Genomic DNA, 14,287 nt, shown 5'->3' on the forward strand with positions numbered 1-14,287 from the left:
AAAAAAAAAAGGAAAGATAAACCCAATACAGAGGAAATGCTGCAATGTGACCTTTTTACCGGCGCATCCACACTTCCGCGCTGCCTAAGGGGATGCTGTGGATGGTTTTGCAGGCGGCTGCCCCTTAGAAAGGGCCGTCCTCCGAGCAGCGCGGGGAAAAAACGGGATTCCCCCCACCCCCCGGCCATACCCGCTTGTTTTCATAGCCAAAAGCCAGCCGAGGCGGGGCAGACGCAGGCCTCCTGCTCCGCCCGGCGCAGCGCAGAGAAGCGCATCTCACCGTGTCGCGCCGCGCCGCCGGCCATGGCGCCGCTAGTGCTCTACCACTGGACGCAGTCCTTCTCCTCGCAAAAGGTGAGGGGGGAGCCGGGGTTGGGGGGCGCGGCCTGCAGGGCCCGGGTTGTGTGGCCGCGGAAGAGGGGGTACCTGGGGCAGGGCCGCGCCCGTCGTCTCCATAGGCTAGGGACGGCTGCCCGGGCAGTGCCTCTGCTGTGGTAACCCGTTGGTACCGCTGCAGGTGCGGTTGGCAATAGCTGAAAAAGCCCTCAAGTGTGAAGAACGCGATGTAAACCTGCCGCTGAGCGAGCACAACGAACCGTGGTTCATGCGTTTGAATTCCTCTGGAGAAGTACCTGTCCTGATCCATGGGGAAAACATCGTTTGTGAAGCAACGCAGATCATTGATTACCTGGAAGCAACCTTTGTCGATGGTAATACCATGCGCGTTCTCGGTGTGAATCATAGAATCACAGAATACCAGGTCGGAAGGGACCTTGATACCTGGTCCAGCCTTTCTAGGCAAAGCATGACTTAGAGACTAGATGTCCCAGCATCCTGTCCAGCCAAAATGAAATCCTTCCCTGCATACCCATAGCATGCAGCTGTGTTGGTGTCAGCTGTTACGTGTTAGTTTGTTCAGGACCAGAAAACGTTTATAGTCTCTCAAGGGGCTTTCCTAGTGGTAGTATGGGATAGACCTGCATCCTTTTAATATGAACTGAAGGCCTTCCAGCACCTTTACAAGCAGCTGTAAGTAAAAACCTACCACTGTCCTCCTTCCCCTTGGTGAAGGATGGTGAAGTCTGTAAGGGTGGTGCTGCACTGTGCTAAGCCAGTGGTGAGACTGCAGTGAAAAATAATGGTTGAACAGAACTGCACAGCTGGTGTGGCGGGGGAGGTCCTGCTTTTCTGTGAGAAGAAAAGAAAGATGCTCAGTTTCAGAATAATGGGTGGAAAAATAGAATATTTTTTGAGCCAAAATGGAGTGAAGAGGGAAGAAAGTAGGAAGAAATACTCAGAAGTGATCACATGAAGGCCTTTAAAAGTCTGTAGTGACAGAAAACAGCCTGCCTCAATTTTTGAAGGAAATGCAGAACTGTAATTTTTTTAGGTGTGAAGAGGCAGTGCTTTGTGTTTCAGGGGTTTAGCACTGCAATTTCTAAGGCACGAAGAAAATTTCATTGTTGGGTGAAAATTATTTGTATTTAATGCTGGTGTCCTCATCAGATGAGGAGTCTGGGCCCAAGCAGATTGAGGCCAGAGTAGAACTCAGTGGTGGGCGGAATATTCTAGTCTACTGTGAGAGGGATAAAGGGTTGTGTGCCACAGTCACTTATTCCTAGAAGTACAGAATAGATGCTGAATCTGTTTTTCTGTTTTGAAAGCCTCTTAAATATGTGTATATGTGGATTGCTGCATAGGAATTGGAATTATTAAAACATTTCAAAATGATGTATGTGTATACACATTTCCCTGACCTCTGATAACTATTGAATTACGGCAGGGAACAATTGAAGCTTCCTTAGCTATGACTATGTCATCTGTGCTGGTTGGACATAACTGAAGCAAGTTCAGAAATACTGCTTTTAGTCATTTACATGGTTCTTCTGTTCTTAACTTCACTCTTAACTTTGTATTGCAGAGGGAGTACCAAGATTAATGCCAGAAGAAGGGAGCATGTATTATCCGAGGGTGCAGCACTATAGAGAGCTTTTAGACTCCTTGCCTATGGATGCCTACACACATGGCTGCATCCTGCACCCTGAGTTAACAGTGGACTCCATGATTCCGGCCTATGCTACCAGCAGAATTCGTAGTATGTACTGGTATAGCTCTGAATGCCTATCACTTAGTAGGTTGTTGCACTGTGCTCATCTTGCATCTTCAGTGCACCTTAAGCAGAATATGTGGAGCACATATATTTCCAGTTCTGGTTGCAGTTCTTGGTAAATTGTGCATATACTTTTTATTAATACTGCAGTCTGTTATGCCTTGAAAACTGGAAGAGCAAGTGTCATTTTTGAGGTGTCTGTGGAATTAATTTCCCTAATGACTGAAAATGTGTATTGTGCATAACAGAAAATGGCAGCTGTGACTGCTGTATTTTATTTTCTGATCTTGCTGTTTATGCTTATAAAGCCATTTCTAGGGATCAGCTCTACTACTGCTTACATCCAACCACTACACTGAAGGAAACACTTCTTTTTTGTGTTTGTAAACTTGTAATAAGTTTACCTGTTAAATTAAAGCAGTTGCTTTTCTCTCAAAGTGATGCAAATGCAAATTTGACTCAGTGAAACAGAGCCTGTTTATCTAATATATAATAGACGAATCATCAGGCCCTTTTTGTCTGAGGAATGTACTAGTGTCAGCTTGGTGCCAGGAGTAGGGAGGAGAAAAAAAGTGTGAAGAATTAAGTAGCATGGGCTCATCAGACCAGTGGAAATTGTTAAAGCACAATTTAAACTAAAATCCTGGGTGAAAATAATGCAGCAATATAAAATCAGGATGAGGGATGAACCAGTGGTCTGGTGGAATCAATGGTGAAATGTTCTTTGACTTCCTTGGGATGGGTATTTTACCTGATGGACTTCTAAATACATACCAGTTTCCCATGAAAAAAATATGCGAAGGGCAGATAACCGTAGAGGAATTATGTTGCCCAGTCCTCATTATAACAGAGAACCTCCTGAAATGTACTCTAGTATGAAATCCAGTAATTTGCCGAAATGCATAGTTCAGTGGTATTCAGAAAAATCCTTGGCAAATAATCTTTCAGTTATTATAGCTATTTTTTTGTTGTTGCTTTGTTTTTGTCCTGGGTTTGGACAGCAGATGCTGTTCACATAGCCTGCTTTCTTAATTTGAGGCATTTTTTTAATAGCTCTTGATGTTCATAAACAATTCCTTTGCTGGTTCAAACCCAGATGGTTTAGTTTCCAGCTTTGAAAAGCTGATCTTTTTGAGAGTGTTAGATATAATAAGCCACCAGCCAGTTATAGGTTACGTTAATGTATACCAAATACCATTAAGTAATTAATTGCATATATAAGATTTTAGTTGTGTGATTACATCCTTCAATTTCTTCATATACTGTGTTGAAAGATGGCTTTCACAGTCATGTCAGGCTGAAACAAAGAATATATAAGTGAGTTCATTATTCTCTAGCAAGAATTTTTTAATCAGTTTAATTTATAAAACTTAATTGGAACTAATCTTAATTATCAAGTACAAGTGAGAGTATTCTAGGTCTGTAAGTATGGCATTTTCAAACAAAGACCCATTTTAAGAAGAGCAAAGGCTATATACATGTAGTAGAAATAAGTGAAATTATTTTAAATTTTTCACATAATTATTTCTTTAAATTGTGTAATGAATGTTTTTCTAGAACAACCTTGTACTGCATAATGAACATTTCCAAAAGGGATCACAGGTGTTGGTGTCACATTTTTAGCTAACTGAAAATACCTTGGTTCTATGTTCAGTGGTATTTAGGCTTTTGCTGTGGAATTATGCATGTGACCTACACTGATGTGCAGAAGATCTCAGTATGGGCCTGTCTGCATTTTCACAGCATGAAAAGTGTGTTAGGAACCCAGGAAATGTGGTGCAAAACCAGCAGAGGCCAGAGGTGCTTTAGTAGAATTTCACGGACAGATTTTGGTAGAGAAATCTGAGTAGGAGAAAAATATTAACAAGAATTTCTCATTCTTGCCTGGCAGATAATCACTTCATATGACTCATTGCAAACTGATGACCAGGTGTGGTGAGGTCAATTTATGCAGCAGTTAAGTTTTCCAAAACATGATGCTTTTGAATCCCAAGTTGGTGGTGGTGCTTCATTGAAGTACCAGTTCCCATTTCTTTGGTGTGATATTTGTACACAAGCTATTGATCTGTTTCTGTGGATTGCATTATGGGTACATTTGGGTATCTGATGTCATTCCTTTGTTTTTCTGTGTCAGGCCAAATCAGTAACACAGAATCAGAGTTGAAGAAACTTGCGGAAGAAAATCCAGACCTTCAAGATGCCTACATAGCAAAACAGAAGCGCCTTAAAGTAAGAAAACTCTTTATATTCCCCCCCTTTACTATGAGCTTGTTATTGTCAGGCTCCTTCTGTCACAATGTAAGTATTTGTTTTGCCTGTCATTACCAGTAATGCCATGCAGTGGTTTAACCCTACAAGGCATGAAGCAGTTATCCCCTAGGATCAGCTACACACTTCAGTGTGTACTGAAGTACTGGACTGATCCCACTGATTTCACATGTAAGTATATATCTGGTATTGGGCTGTTGAGTACTATCCAAATGATATCCAACTGACTGTGTGTGGAGAAAATAGTCATGTTTTGTAAATAAGCACTGTAGTATTAAAGTAAAAATTTCTCTGATGAAAGTATAGACTCTGTATGATGATTAAAACACTAAACTGTATATATGTTTAGTCTAAGCTCCTGGATCATGATAATATAAAATACCTAAAGAAAATACTGGATGAACTGGAAAAAGTTTTGGATCAGGTTGAGACTGAATTGCAGCGGCGAAATGAGGAAACACCAGGTGAGTAATTATTCTTCCTAAGTCCTGTTGGTGCTTATGTTTGGCAAGACAGAATAAACTTATTGACAGCACCATTACAGAACTGGTTTCAATGCATCCGATTTGATACCCTTAGCATATACTGATCTAACATTACAGGAGGGATTAATACTGTTCTGAATACTATTTTAGTTTACTGCTGCAGTGAGTTCTCACTATCTTATGAGAGTGCTTGATCACACTTTCAGCATAGTGAGTGTAATCAGCTGCACAATTTTGCAGTATTTTAACAACAAAATAAGGAAAAAGCTTAACTATATAATGTTATTCTTGATGTAGTTGCAGGCCTCAGTTCACTCAAATGATTGCAACCTTAGTGTTTAACACAGGTTTATTACAATCTTGTGTAAATACTGTGCTGATGTTTGTAGTATATGCAGAATTAGCAATTTGGATAAGTGTTCTAATCATTAAGCAACTCCTCTCCCCCACCCTCTTGAAAAGCAGTTGTGTTTTCCTGCCACCCACCCAAATGGAAGTCAAATTTTGTGTAAATGGCATTAGTCTTCTGCTTCTTCAGAGTCTGATCCAACTTCCAGTAGTGCAGATAGGAATCCTTCCTCTGACTTCACTGGGAGCTGCATGAAGCATTAGTCAATATCACCTACATCTGCTTGAGTCACTAACTATTTGCATTTGGCTCTATAAATAGCTGTTGTGTAATTATCAGTTATTATCAAGACAGTGGATTTGAACCAGCAATTGAAAATCTAGGTTAAATTTTCTACTGGCAAAACCGTGAGTTGTAGAAAATGTTCCAACCACAAAGAATGGTATGACTTTGTTCAGCAAACTAAGTCTGTCACCATTTCCAGCAGCCCATTTGCTTTTTATGCTAAATAGCCTTTCCAAGGAGTCAATTGATACAATATCGATGAGCTTATGGAAACCACCAGGATCACAGGCTATTACCTGCCTCTTGGAATTTTGTCTGAGGTACTCACATTTTTGAGGTTTGTGAACAATGTTTCTTCAAGTCCTGGCCAACCTCTGAGCTTCTGCTTCTCTCACTACCACTCCAATCACTCGTTCACTTACTGCTGCTGCCACAGCAGGCATCTTTCTTTCGCACAGGTTAGATTCTTTGATCTTCCTTTCCATCATCTTACTTACTTAATGCACTGGATGAATCCTCAGGTATCATTTCAGCAATAGGATACACACTTTCTTTGCAGAGGTCTTTCTTCCAGACCTGCATAACTGATCGAAATAAACTAGTACCAGCAGTGTGCCAGACTGTCACTTTCCTCTGGTGGCAAATGAGTTCAAAGGGACATTGCAAAATTTCACTGTTTCCACAGAGGTGCTGCTGAATGTTCATACTAGTGTTTTTTGTTCCAGTTGTGTGGGAAGAACTGCAAAAAGTTGCAAATAGAGAGGAAATGGCATAGACCTGTTTGAGATGTAGGTTATCATGCTGGCAGCTATGCTAGCTACCAAATTTCATATCCTGGGTTTCAAAACCTCTTGGTGTAGCCAGCATGGGTCAGCCCTTTCATGGGGTGATGGTTCAGATCACTGAGGTGTGATGCTGCCTGGCAGTGCCTTCTGTGAACCATCCCAGGAAAATTCACCTTTTTTCCTTTGACTGGAGAGGGAGCCTGGGTTCTCCATCTGTGCTCTTGACTAACGGTGGGCAGGGTGAATATCCACAGAATCACAGAATGGTTTGGGTTGGAAGGGACCTTAAGGATCATCTGCTTCCAACCCAGGGATACCTCCCACTAGACCAGGTTGCTCAAACACCCATCCAACCTGTGCTTGAACACTGCCAAGGATGGGGCATTCACATCTTCTCAGTGTAAAAAAAGCCCATGGAAGGACAGGTGGACAGAACTCTGTCTTCTCACTGAGCAAGTGTGTTTGGTGCTGGTCAGTCATCTGATCCATTTATTTTTGACTTAAAAGTCTCCAACAAATTAACAGTGTTTGAGTGAATGCCATAGAGCTGAGTGGGACCGGCAAGATGATGAATTCTTCAGGCAAGTGGTAGCTTTTCAATAAAAGCTAAACTGCCAGCTTCCTTTCCACTCCTGTTTAATTTAATCCAGATTTGAGAAATGTAGTTGAGGAAAATAAGTGTTTACTGTGGGTTTTAATTTTTGGACCTAAAATGCATCTCTTTTTCCCTCAACAAATGTAGGCCAGGCTGCTGAGCCTAAGACTTTAGAATATTGTGTGAAGAATATACAGGGTTTAGGGAAATGTTCATTGATTATAGCCTTATTTTAGCTGAAGTGTTGATGGTGTTTATTAGACAGCATTTTAAAATAGCACTAAACTAAGTGCTGGCACATGGGGGCTTCTTTGTGTCTTGTATTCCATTTGCTCCTAATTCTTTATGTTTTATCTCTGCTTAGAAGATGGAAATCAGCCTTGGCTCTGTGGTGATTTCTTCAGTCTGGCAGATGTATCACTTGCTGTCACATTACATCGCCTGAAGTTTCTGGGATTAGCAAGAAGAAACTGGGGAAATGGAAGGCGGCCCAACTTGGAAGCCTACTATGAGCGTGTCCTGAAGAGAAAAGCATTTTGCAAAGTTTTAGGACACGTCAACAATATATTAATCTCAGCTGTGCTGCCAACAGCATTCCGTGTGGCCAAGAAAAGAGCTCCCAGGGTTCTCGGCACCACCCTGCTGGTCAGCATGCTGGCAGGAATGGGTTATCTTGCTTTCATGTGTCTCCGAAAGAGGTTTACCAATGTGATACTACCATTTAGAACCAGGCAAAGTTATTTTTAGACCCATCTGTCCCTGGTGGTGAGTGGAGGGCATCTCTGCCTGCCCCTGGAAAACTTCCCCAATAAAATATAAACATAGAAGAAAGATTATGTCTGTGAATTAGAACATTGTCACACAGTAATCATCTCCTGCTATTGTAGAATTGGACTAGCAATGCTGAGATATTTGGAAAACACACGTAGGAGGGACAACAAAGGAAAGAAGAGACTTTCTCCTCAGACAAGGACCTGTAAGGGCTTTGACAGTGCTTTGTTAAAGTGGTGATTGTCTCTTTTATGCAGTAGCTGACCTAATTATAATGCTTTTATTTAATAGATATGCAGCAATGTGACAGCTTTTCAGTGCAGGTAAAATGTATTACTGTGCAGAAACCAGCATTGTTGAAATACAGAAAATAGCACTTACTCTTAAGTAGCTGGAGTAGGATTTAAGTGGAACATAGGCTCTGTGCCTGGTGTTTGCTGGAGTGAGTGTCTCTGTACTGATGAATGTCTACTGATTTGCAGCTGGACCTTTAGGAATTTTTTAAGAAGTAGTGTTGTGGAGCCACTTTTGTCACTGTATGTTCATACGCCAGTGCAGGAAGAGACCTGAAACAGATATTATAGAATCGTAGAACACCAAGTTGGAAGGTACCTCAAGGATCATCTGGCTTTCTTGGCAAAAGCATAGTCTAGACAAGATGGCCCAGCACTCTGTCCAGCGAATCTTAAAGTGTCCAGTGTTGGGGAATCCAACACTTCCTGGGTAGATTATTCCAATGACTGTTCTCATTGTGAAAAATTTTCCTCTTGTGTCCAGTCAGAATCTCCCTAGGAGTAACTTGTACCCATTACCCCTGATTTTTATCATATGACTCCTTCTAAAAAGGGAGTCTCCATCTTTGTGGCCACCCTTTAAATACTCACATACAGTGATAAGGTCTCTCCTGAGCCTTCTTTTCTCCAGGCTGAACAAGCCCAGCTCTCTCAAACTTTCCTCATAGAACAGCCTTCCCAGTCCTTTGATCATCATTGCATCCATTCTCTCCAGCTTGTCACATCTTTTTTGTATTGCAGGAACATGGTATTCCAGGTGTGACTTGAAGCACTGAGTGGGACAACATCTTTATCTCTACTGGGGATACCCTTGTTGATGTAACCCAGCATCCTGTTGACTTTCTTTGCTGCAGCTGCACGTGGTTCACTCATATTGAGCTTGCTGTCCACCAGGATCCTCAGGTCTCTTTCCACAGAGCTGCTCCCCAGATGGATAGATTCCAGCCTGTGCTGCACTGTTAGAGATTGTGTTTACCAAGGGGCAAGACCTTACAGTTGTCATTGTTGAAATTCAAAAGGTTCTTGTTAGCCCACTCTTCCTGCTTATCCAGGTCTTCTTGCAGGGTAGCTCTTCCTTCCACAGTGTCCACTTCCTCACTCAGTTTGGTACCATTGGCAAACTTAATAATGGTACATTTGATCCCATCATCCAGATAACTTATGAAGACACTGAACAGTGTTGGGCCCAGTATTGATCCCTGAGGGTCCCCACTAGTGACAAGTGCCAGTTCGAAAAGGAGCTCTTTGCCACCACCCTCAGGGTGTGATCAGCTAGCTCCCCACCCACTGCACAGACCACTTGTCAAGACAATAATATAACAGTTTCTCTAGGAGGCTTTGGGAAACCATATTGAAAGCCTTGGAGAAATCCAGGTAGGCAGAGTCCGCAGTTTAGTTTGCCCCTGTTGAATTCGTGCTGGCTTTTCCCAGTTGTGTGCTTGGTTTGACTTGTGATAGGCTACAGGAGGATTTGTTCCATAATCTTCCCAGGGATTAATGTAAGATTGATGGACCTGTAATTTCCAGGATCCTCCTCTGGGCCCTTCCTGTAGATGGGGTGACACGAGCCTTCTTCCAGTCTTCTGGGATGTCTCCCAGTCTCCATGACTTTTCAGAGATAATTGACAGCGGCCTTGCAATGAAATCATCCAGCTGTCTTGACACCATCAGGTGGCAGTGACATCACCCAGCTCTCTTGACACCCTCAGGTGGATATTGTCAGTGCCCATCAATCTGTAGGGGTCAGACTTCTGTAACAGTTCATACAATAACTCATCCTTCACTGGTGGTGGATCTGTGTCTGTGTCAGCCTGGATTTCAGATCCCCAGACCTGGGGCCCAACAGTGCTGGTAAAGACAGAGGTGAAGAAAGTGTTGAGAATCTCTGTGTATTCAGTCTTGGTAACTAATTCCCCTTTCTTGCTTAACAGCAGGCCAGTATTTTCCTTGTATTTATGCTTCTTAATGTACCTGAAGAACCCTTTCTTGTAGTTCTTGACACCTCTGTCAAGTTTCAGTTCAAGCTGAGCTTTTGCTTTTCTAACTGAGTCACTGCACACCCTGGAAATGCCCTTGTATTTCTCAGTAGTTATTTGTCCACTTCTCCATCTCTATTATGTCTTCTGGTTTTGAACAGACATCAGTGATTTGTGGACCACATGAGTGAGATTCTCCAGAGACATCAGCAGTCAACAGATGCTAGGCTTCTGCTGAAATGCAAATGGGAGTGAAAAACCTGAAACCTGTCTTTTGAAAGCTTTTTGGGTAGGCTTTGGCTCAGCCAGGTACCCAGCTCAGCTCGAGCCCTGACTGAGTCAACCTAATCTCGGTGCACATTTACTGCTTTCATTGGGGTGGCTTGATAGAGTTGCTGCCGTATCAGTGTCCCATGTACCCTTTCTTGTTTCCACTCCGAGCACTAGCTATATCTTGCACACTACTTGGCTATGTTAGCAATGGCACATGCCTCTATAAAAAAATGATTGCCCACAATGTGCCACAGCCAACTAGAAAATGTATGCACAACAATGCATTTTGTAGAAGTAGTTTAAAATAGTTCACTATCTTTCAGTCTGGTTAGGTAGCCTAGATAGAAGGTGGAACTGTAGTTTAGCAATTTGTTTACTTATGGAGAGGTGTCATATTGGTGGTAAGTGAAAACAGATGTCAGTTTGGAGACAGATTATTTGTACTGCAGATTTTTCACAAAGCTGCACTCTTGCAGCACTTAGGAAAGGTGTAGAAAAACACTTTGATTACTTCCTGCTATTCAGCAGATGCTGAGAGTTTTATTAGGTTTGAAATGATCTCCCAGTTCAATGAGAAGTGCATAATTACCTGGAATAGACTTTGAAACATTTTTCAGCAAGAAATCAGTTGGGAAGGGCTGAAAATTCTCTGACAGTTTAGTAAGATTTTTATATTCTTGATGAATGTCTGAAAGCCTCAGAATTTTGTTTACAAGCTGTAGATAACTGCGACAAGCAAAACTTAGCTTTAAATAGCCTAAGAACATTTTAGATCCAGTGCTGGTGGCATTTTTATTTCTGCACACAGCAGAAAGAAGATTCACTCTCAAGTTTGCTGAAGAGAACTGAGGCAGTTTCTGCCTGGCCAGTCTCACCATCTAGCACATATCAAAATGGATAAAATTGTTGAATACTTCTACTCATAATTTAATATTGTGCTAGTTGTCTAGCAAAAGAAGACCTAAATCTCATTGCTCCTTTTCAGTAACAAGAAACATCTTACCTAAGAAACAATGCTGTATTTCATTTGTTAAAAGGACAGTTTTATATAATTCTTTTTCATAACCCAGTTGTCCTCAAGAACTTGTTGAATTAAATATGCTCTATTTATAAAAGCTTTAGAGTAAGCTTAATCTATTAATGTGCCGGCAGCTTCAACTGAGTTTGTTGTTTGTATATTGCAGTTCATCTGCATTTACTTGTTAACAAGCAAATTCCACTAAGTTTGACACAGAGTAAGGCGGCCTGTAACTTAATGCTTCCCTGGCATGTGTTCCTGTCAGGCCACCTGTAGAACATAATCTGATCAAGTCAGGGTAAAATTCAATATATATGGTTTAGCTTTCTTTAGAATTGATTTATATTTTACTTTTTCTTTCCTCTTTTTTTAATGCATTATTTATAAATAAGAACATTATATTCCCAGAGGTGTGCCGGTTTAGTTCACACTAACAGTCCTGTGGTCTGTGATACAAATTATCAATGTAACAGTTCTACTTCCCCCCAGACCTCAGGGATCTCTGCCACTCCTTCCATGGGAAGGACTGAAGTGACCACCAGATGTCAGTAGTCCTCCAGGGCTACATTTTGGCATTCCTCTGAGATGTGCAGGAAAACACTACAGTTTTCACAAAGATAATGTGATCTCAGCATAAGATGGATGTGAGCATCCCCTTCAGACTGCTAGTCTCTCAAGAGCCTTGAAACCACTGCTTTGGTCTATCACAGGTTGGTTCTCTGATGCCTGTCAATTATACTTGTGTGTAGTTTTGACACTGGATAAATAAGAGGGCAAAGTTGAAATAATATTTCACATTAAAATGAATGTAACTGAACAGCAATTAAACCTGTCTGCAGGAATGAATGTGGATAAAACTTGTACTGTGGGTAAGTTTGGATCTCTGGTTTAATTCATGTTTATTACTTCAACTATTTGAAGCCTCCTTATTTTCACTGCCCTGAACTACTCTGTGCAACATCGATTTCTGTACAGGTGGCAGGGAAAGGCTTATCCACGATTAAATTCCTCAAAATAGGATGAGATTTAGAAGCATGTGTGTTGTATTTCGCTCTTTGCACAGGACAGCTTTTGTGTGGTGCTTGTAAAGTTTCTTTACAGCCTGTCTTATTTTCCTTGCTGTGGTACCTCTCTTTACTATTTAGATTGGATACACAAGCCATCTTCCGGTTTTCATTTCCTGTTTGTTCTCCTATCATGCATCACATACATTTCATATCTTTTTATGTGGGACCTGCACAATAAACACTGATTCAAGACCACTTTTTCGACTGGTTTATGTCTTCTGTATCAGTAAACCAAAGTACATTTGAAGATCACACAGTGTTGCTGAAAGGAGTCTGATTCTGTTCAAGGAGAAAAGCCTCTGCTATTTCAGTTGAAAAGGTGTTCAGCAGGTTACCTTGCATGTATTTTGGAACAACAGTTAAAATGATGGTTTTCTTTGGTTGTCTGTCTGAGCTGTATATGCATGATGCTCAACAGAAGACATTTAATAATGCAAAAAACCCCAAACAACCACATTTAAAGAAGGAAGGCAAGCACTTCTTGTGTTTTCAATTAATTCTTACTAAAGAAACCCCCACTTCTCTTCTGAATGTGACCCCAATTCTTGGCTTACGTTGTAGAGCTGCAGAAGCTGGGGCTCCTGTCAGATGCGTGACAAGCATGTAAGCTGCGTCCACACTGATGTTATCCTTAAAGGGACCAAGCGGTGTGTCCTGACCTGTGTTAGTGTCTCCATAAATGTTTAGTTTTGTGCTTTTTTTGGCCTTGCAGTGTAGCAGAAGAACAGACAACAGTCCTTGAGGCTTGCATGCAGTTCCTCTTGCTATTTGAAAGTTGTGAGAGCTGCTAGGATCAGGTAGACAGCTGGTCAGGTTTGAGTTCAGGGAGATTATGACCCCTGTGGTCTATGACCAACCTCGAGGTATCCTTGATGTTAGCATTAATCAGAAGTATACACAGAGCCATTGCTGTGAAAGGCTTATGTCTAAACAGGGAAGAGGAGCAAGAGTGAATGGGAAGCTAAGTACAGCAAATAGAAATACCTTGTCCAGGTTCACACAGCATACGTCCCCTTCTGTATATCACATTTTTAATGGCATTTTTTACTTAAGTCTTAATTTTTTGAGAGCTGCTAATGTTTAGAGAGCAGATTGGCATGCCCTAATTCCTGGGGATTAGAGATAGAAATAGAAAGTAGGAGAGAAGTAGTGGAGCTAGCTGAGGCCCAGTGTACTCTGCCATAAAATATATGACAGATAATTCTTTCCTGAGTTCTCATTATTGTTTACCTCTCTGTTTAGCTGATGTTAGACAAAGAGGTGTAAGGTTATGCTTAGGCAATTTATAAGATGTACTAAGGAAGTCAAAAGCATGTAGAAAAATCCCAAACAAAACATGTTTTGTTTCTACTTTCTTTAAAAATGAATTTTTAGTTTTGGTGCAGTATCAAGTCACAAAGTCAGGCACTGACTTTCGGCAGAAAATTCCAGAAGCCAGAGTTCTTATAGTACTGTTAACTCACTCATACAGTACTTCAGTAGCGTTTTTATTTCTGTTTTTCTTTCTAAGTTACAATCATAGTGCTTTATTTAATGTGAAGTTAAAAAATGTTCCACCATGAAATAGTTAAGCTGTGGATAAATTTAGTGTTGTGGGAAGAATCTGCTGGAATTTGCAGAATTTAAATTCTAGCTGTTTCCATCTTAGCTTTAGATCAGTATTTTTTTTTTTTAACCAAAGTTTAAAATACTTGTAATGGTATAAAAGCGTATTGTGTAAACTAATGTATAATAGCATAACTAAATACAAATATCTTTATTAATAGATATTAATTTCCTTTATATATTATATACAGCATCCCTATTTATCCCTTCCATTTCTTCTGCTAAAAATGGGTAATTGACAGTTATGTATATTGCTACGTTGTTTATAAAAAACAGCTCTAAAGCCAAAATGATTGAAAGTTGGTTGATTTATTTACAATTAACACAGTTAAATTAACACAAGACAGTTTTTGTTCAAACTCAGTTCTTTACTATGTGCAATTTTGGAGACCTTTTGTTTAGACATT

At 40.9% G+C, this 14,287-nt stretch overlaps 1 protein-coding gene across 1 annotated transcript; it reads left to right on the forward strand.

Moving 5' to 3' along the window:
- Positions 1–275: 275 nt before the first annotated feature.
- On the forward strand, positions 276–11,393 carry GDAP1 (ganglioside induced differentiation associated protein 1). Its single transcript, XM_057426231.1, has 7 exons — positions 276–354; positions 518–710; positions 1,922–2,095; positions 4,245–4,339; positions 4,728–4,842; positions 7,242–9,612; positions 9,651–11,393. The coding sequence occupies exons 1-6, from the start codon at positions 304–306 to the stop codon at positions 7,622–7,624; spliced, it is 1,011 nt and encodes a 336-aa protein (XP_057282214.1). The 5' UTR covers positions 276–303; the 3' UTR covers positions 7,625–9,612; positions 9,651–11,393.
- The last annotated feature ends 2,894 nt before the right edge of the window (positions 11,394–14,287 follow it).

This window comes from Pezoporus wallicus, unplaced genomic scaffold (genome assembly GCF_028554395.1).
Source record: "Pezoporus wallicus isolate ANWC-B61680 ecotype Strahan unplaced genomic scaffold, APGP_CSIRO_Pwel_v1 contig_4131, whole genome shotgun sequence".
In the NCBI taxonomy this organism is placed as follows: domain Eukaryota; kingdom Metazoa; phylum Chordata; class Aves; order Psittaciformes; family Psittacidae; genus Pezoporus; species Pezoporus wallicus.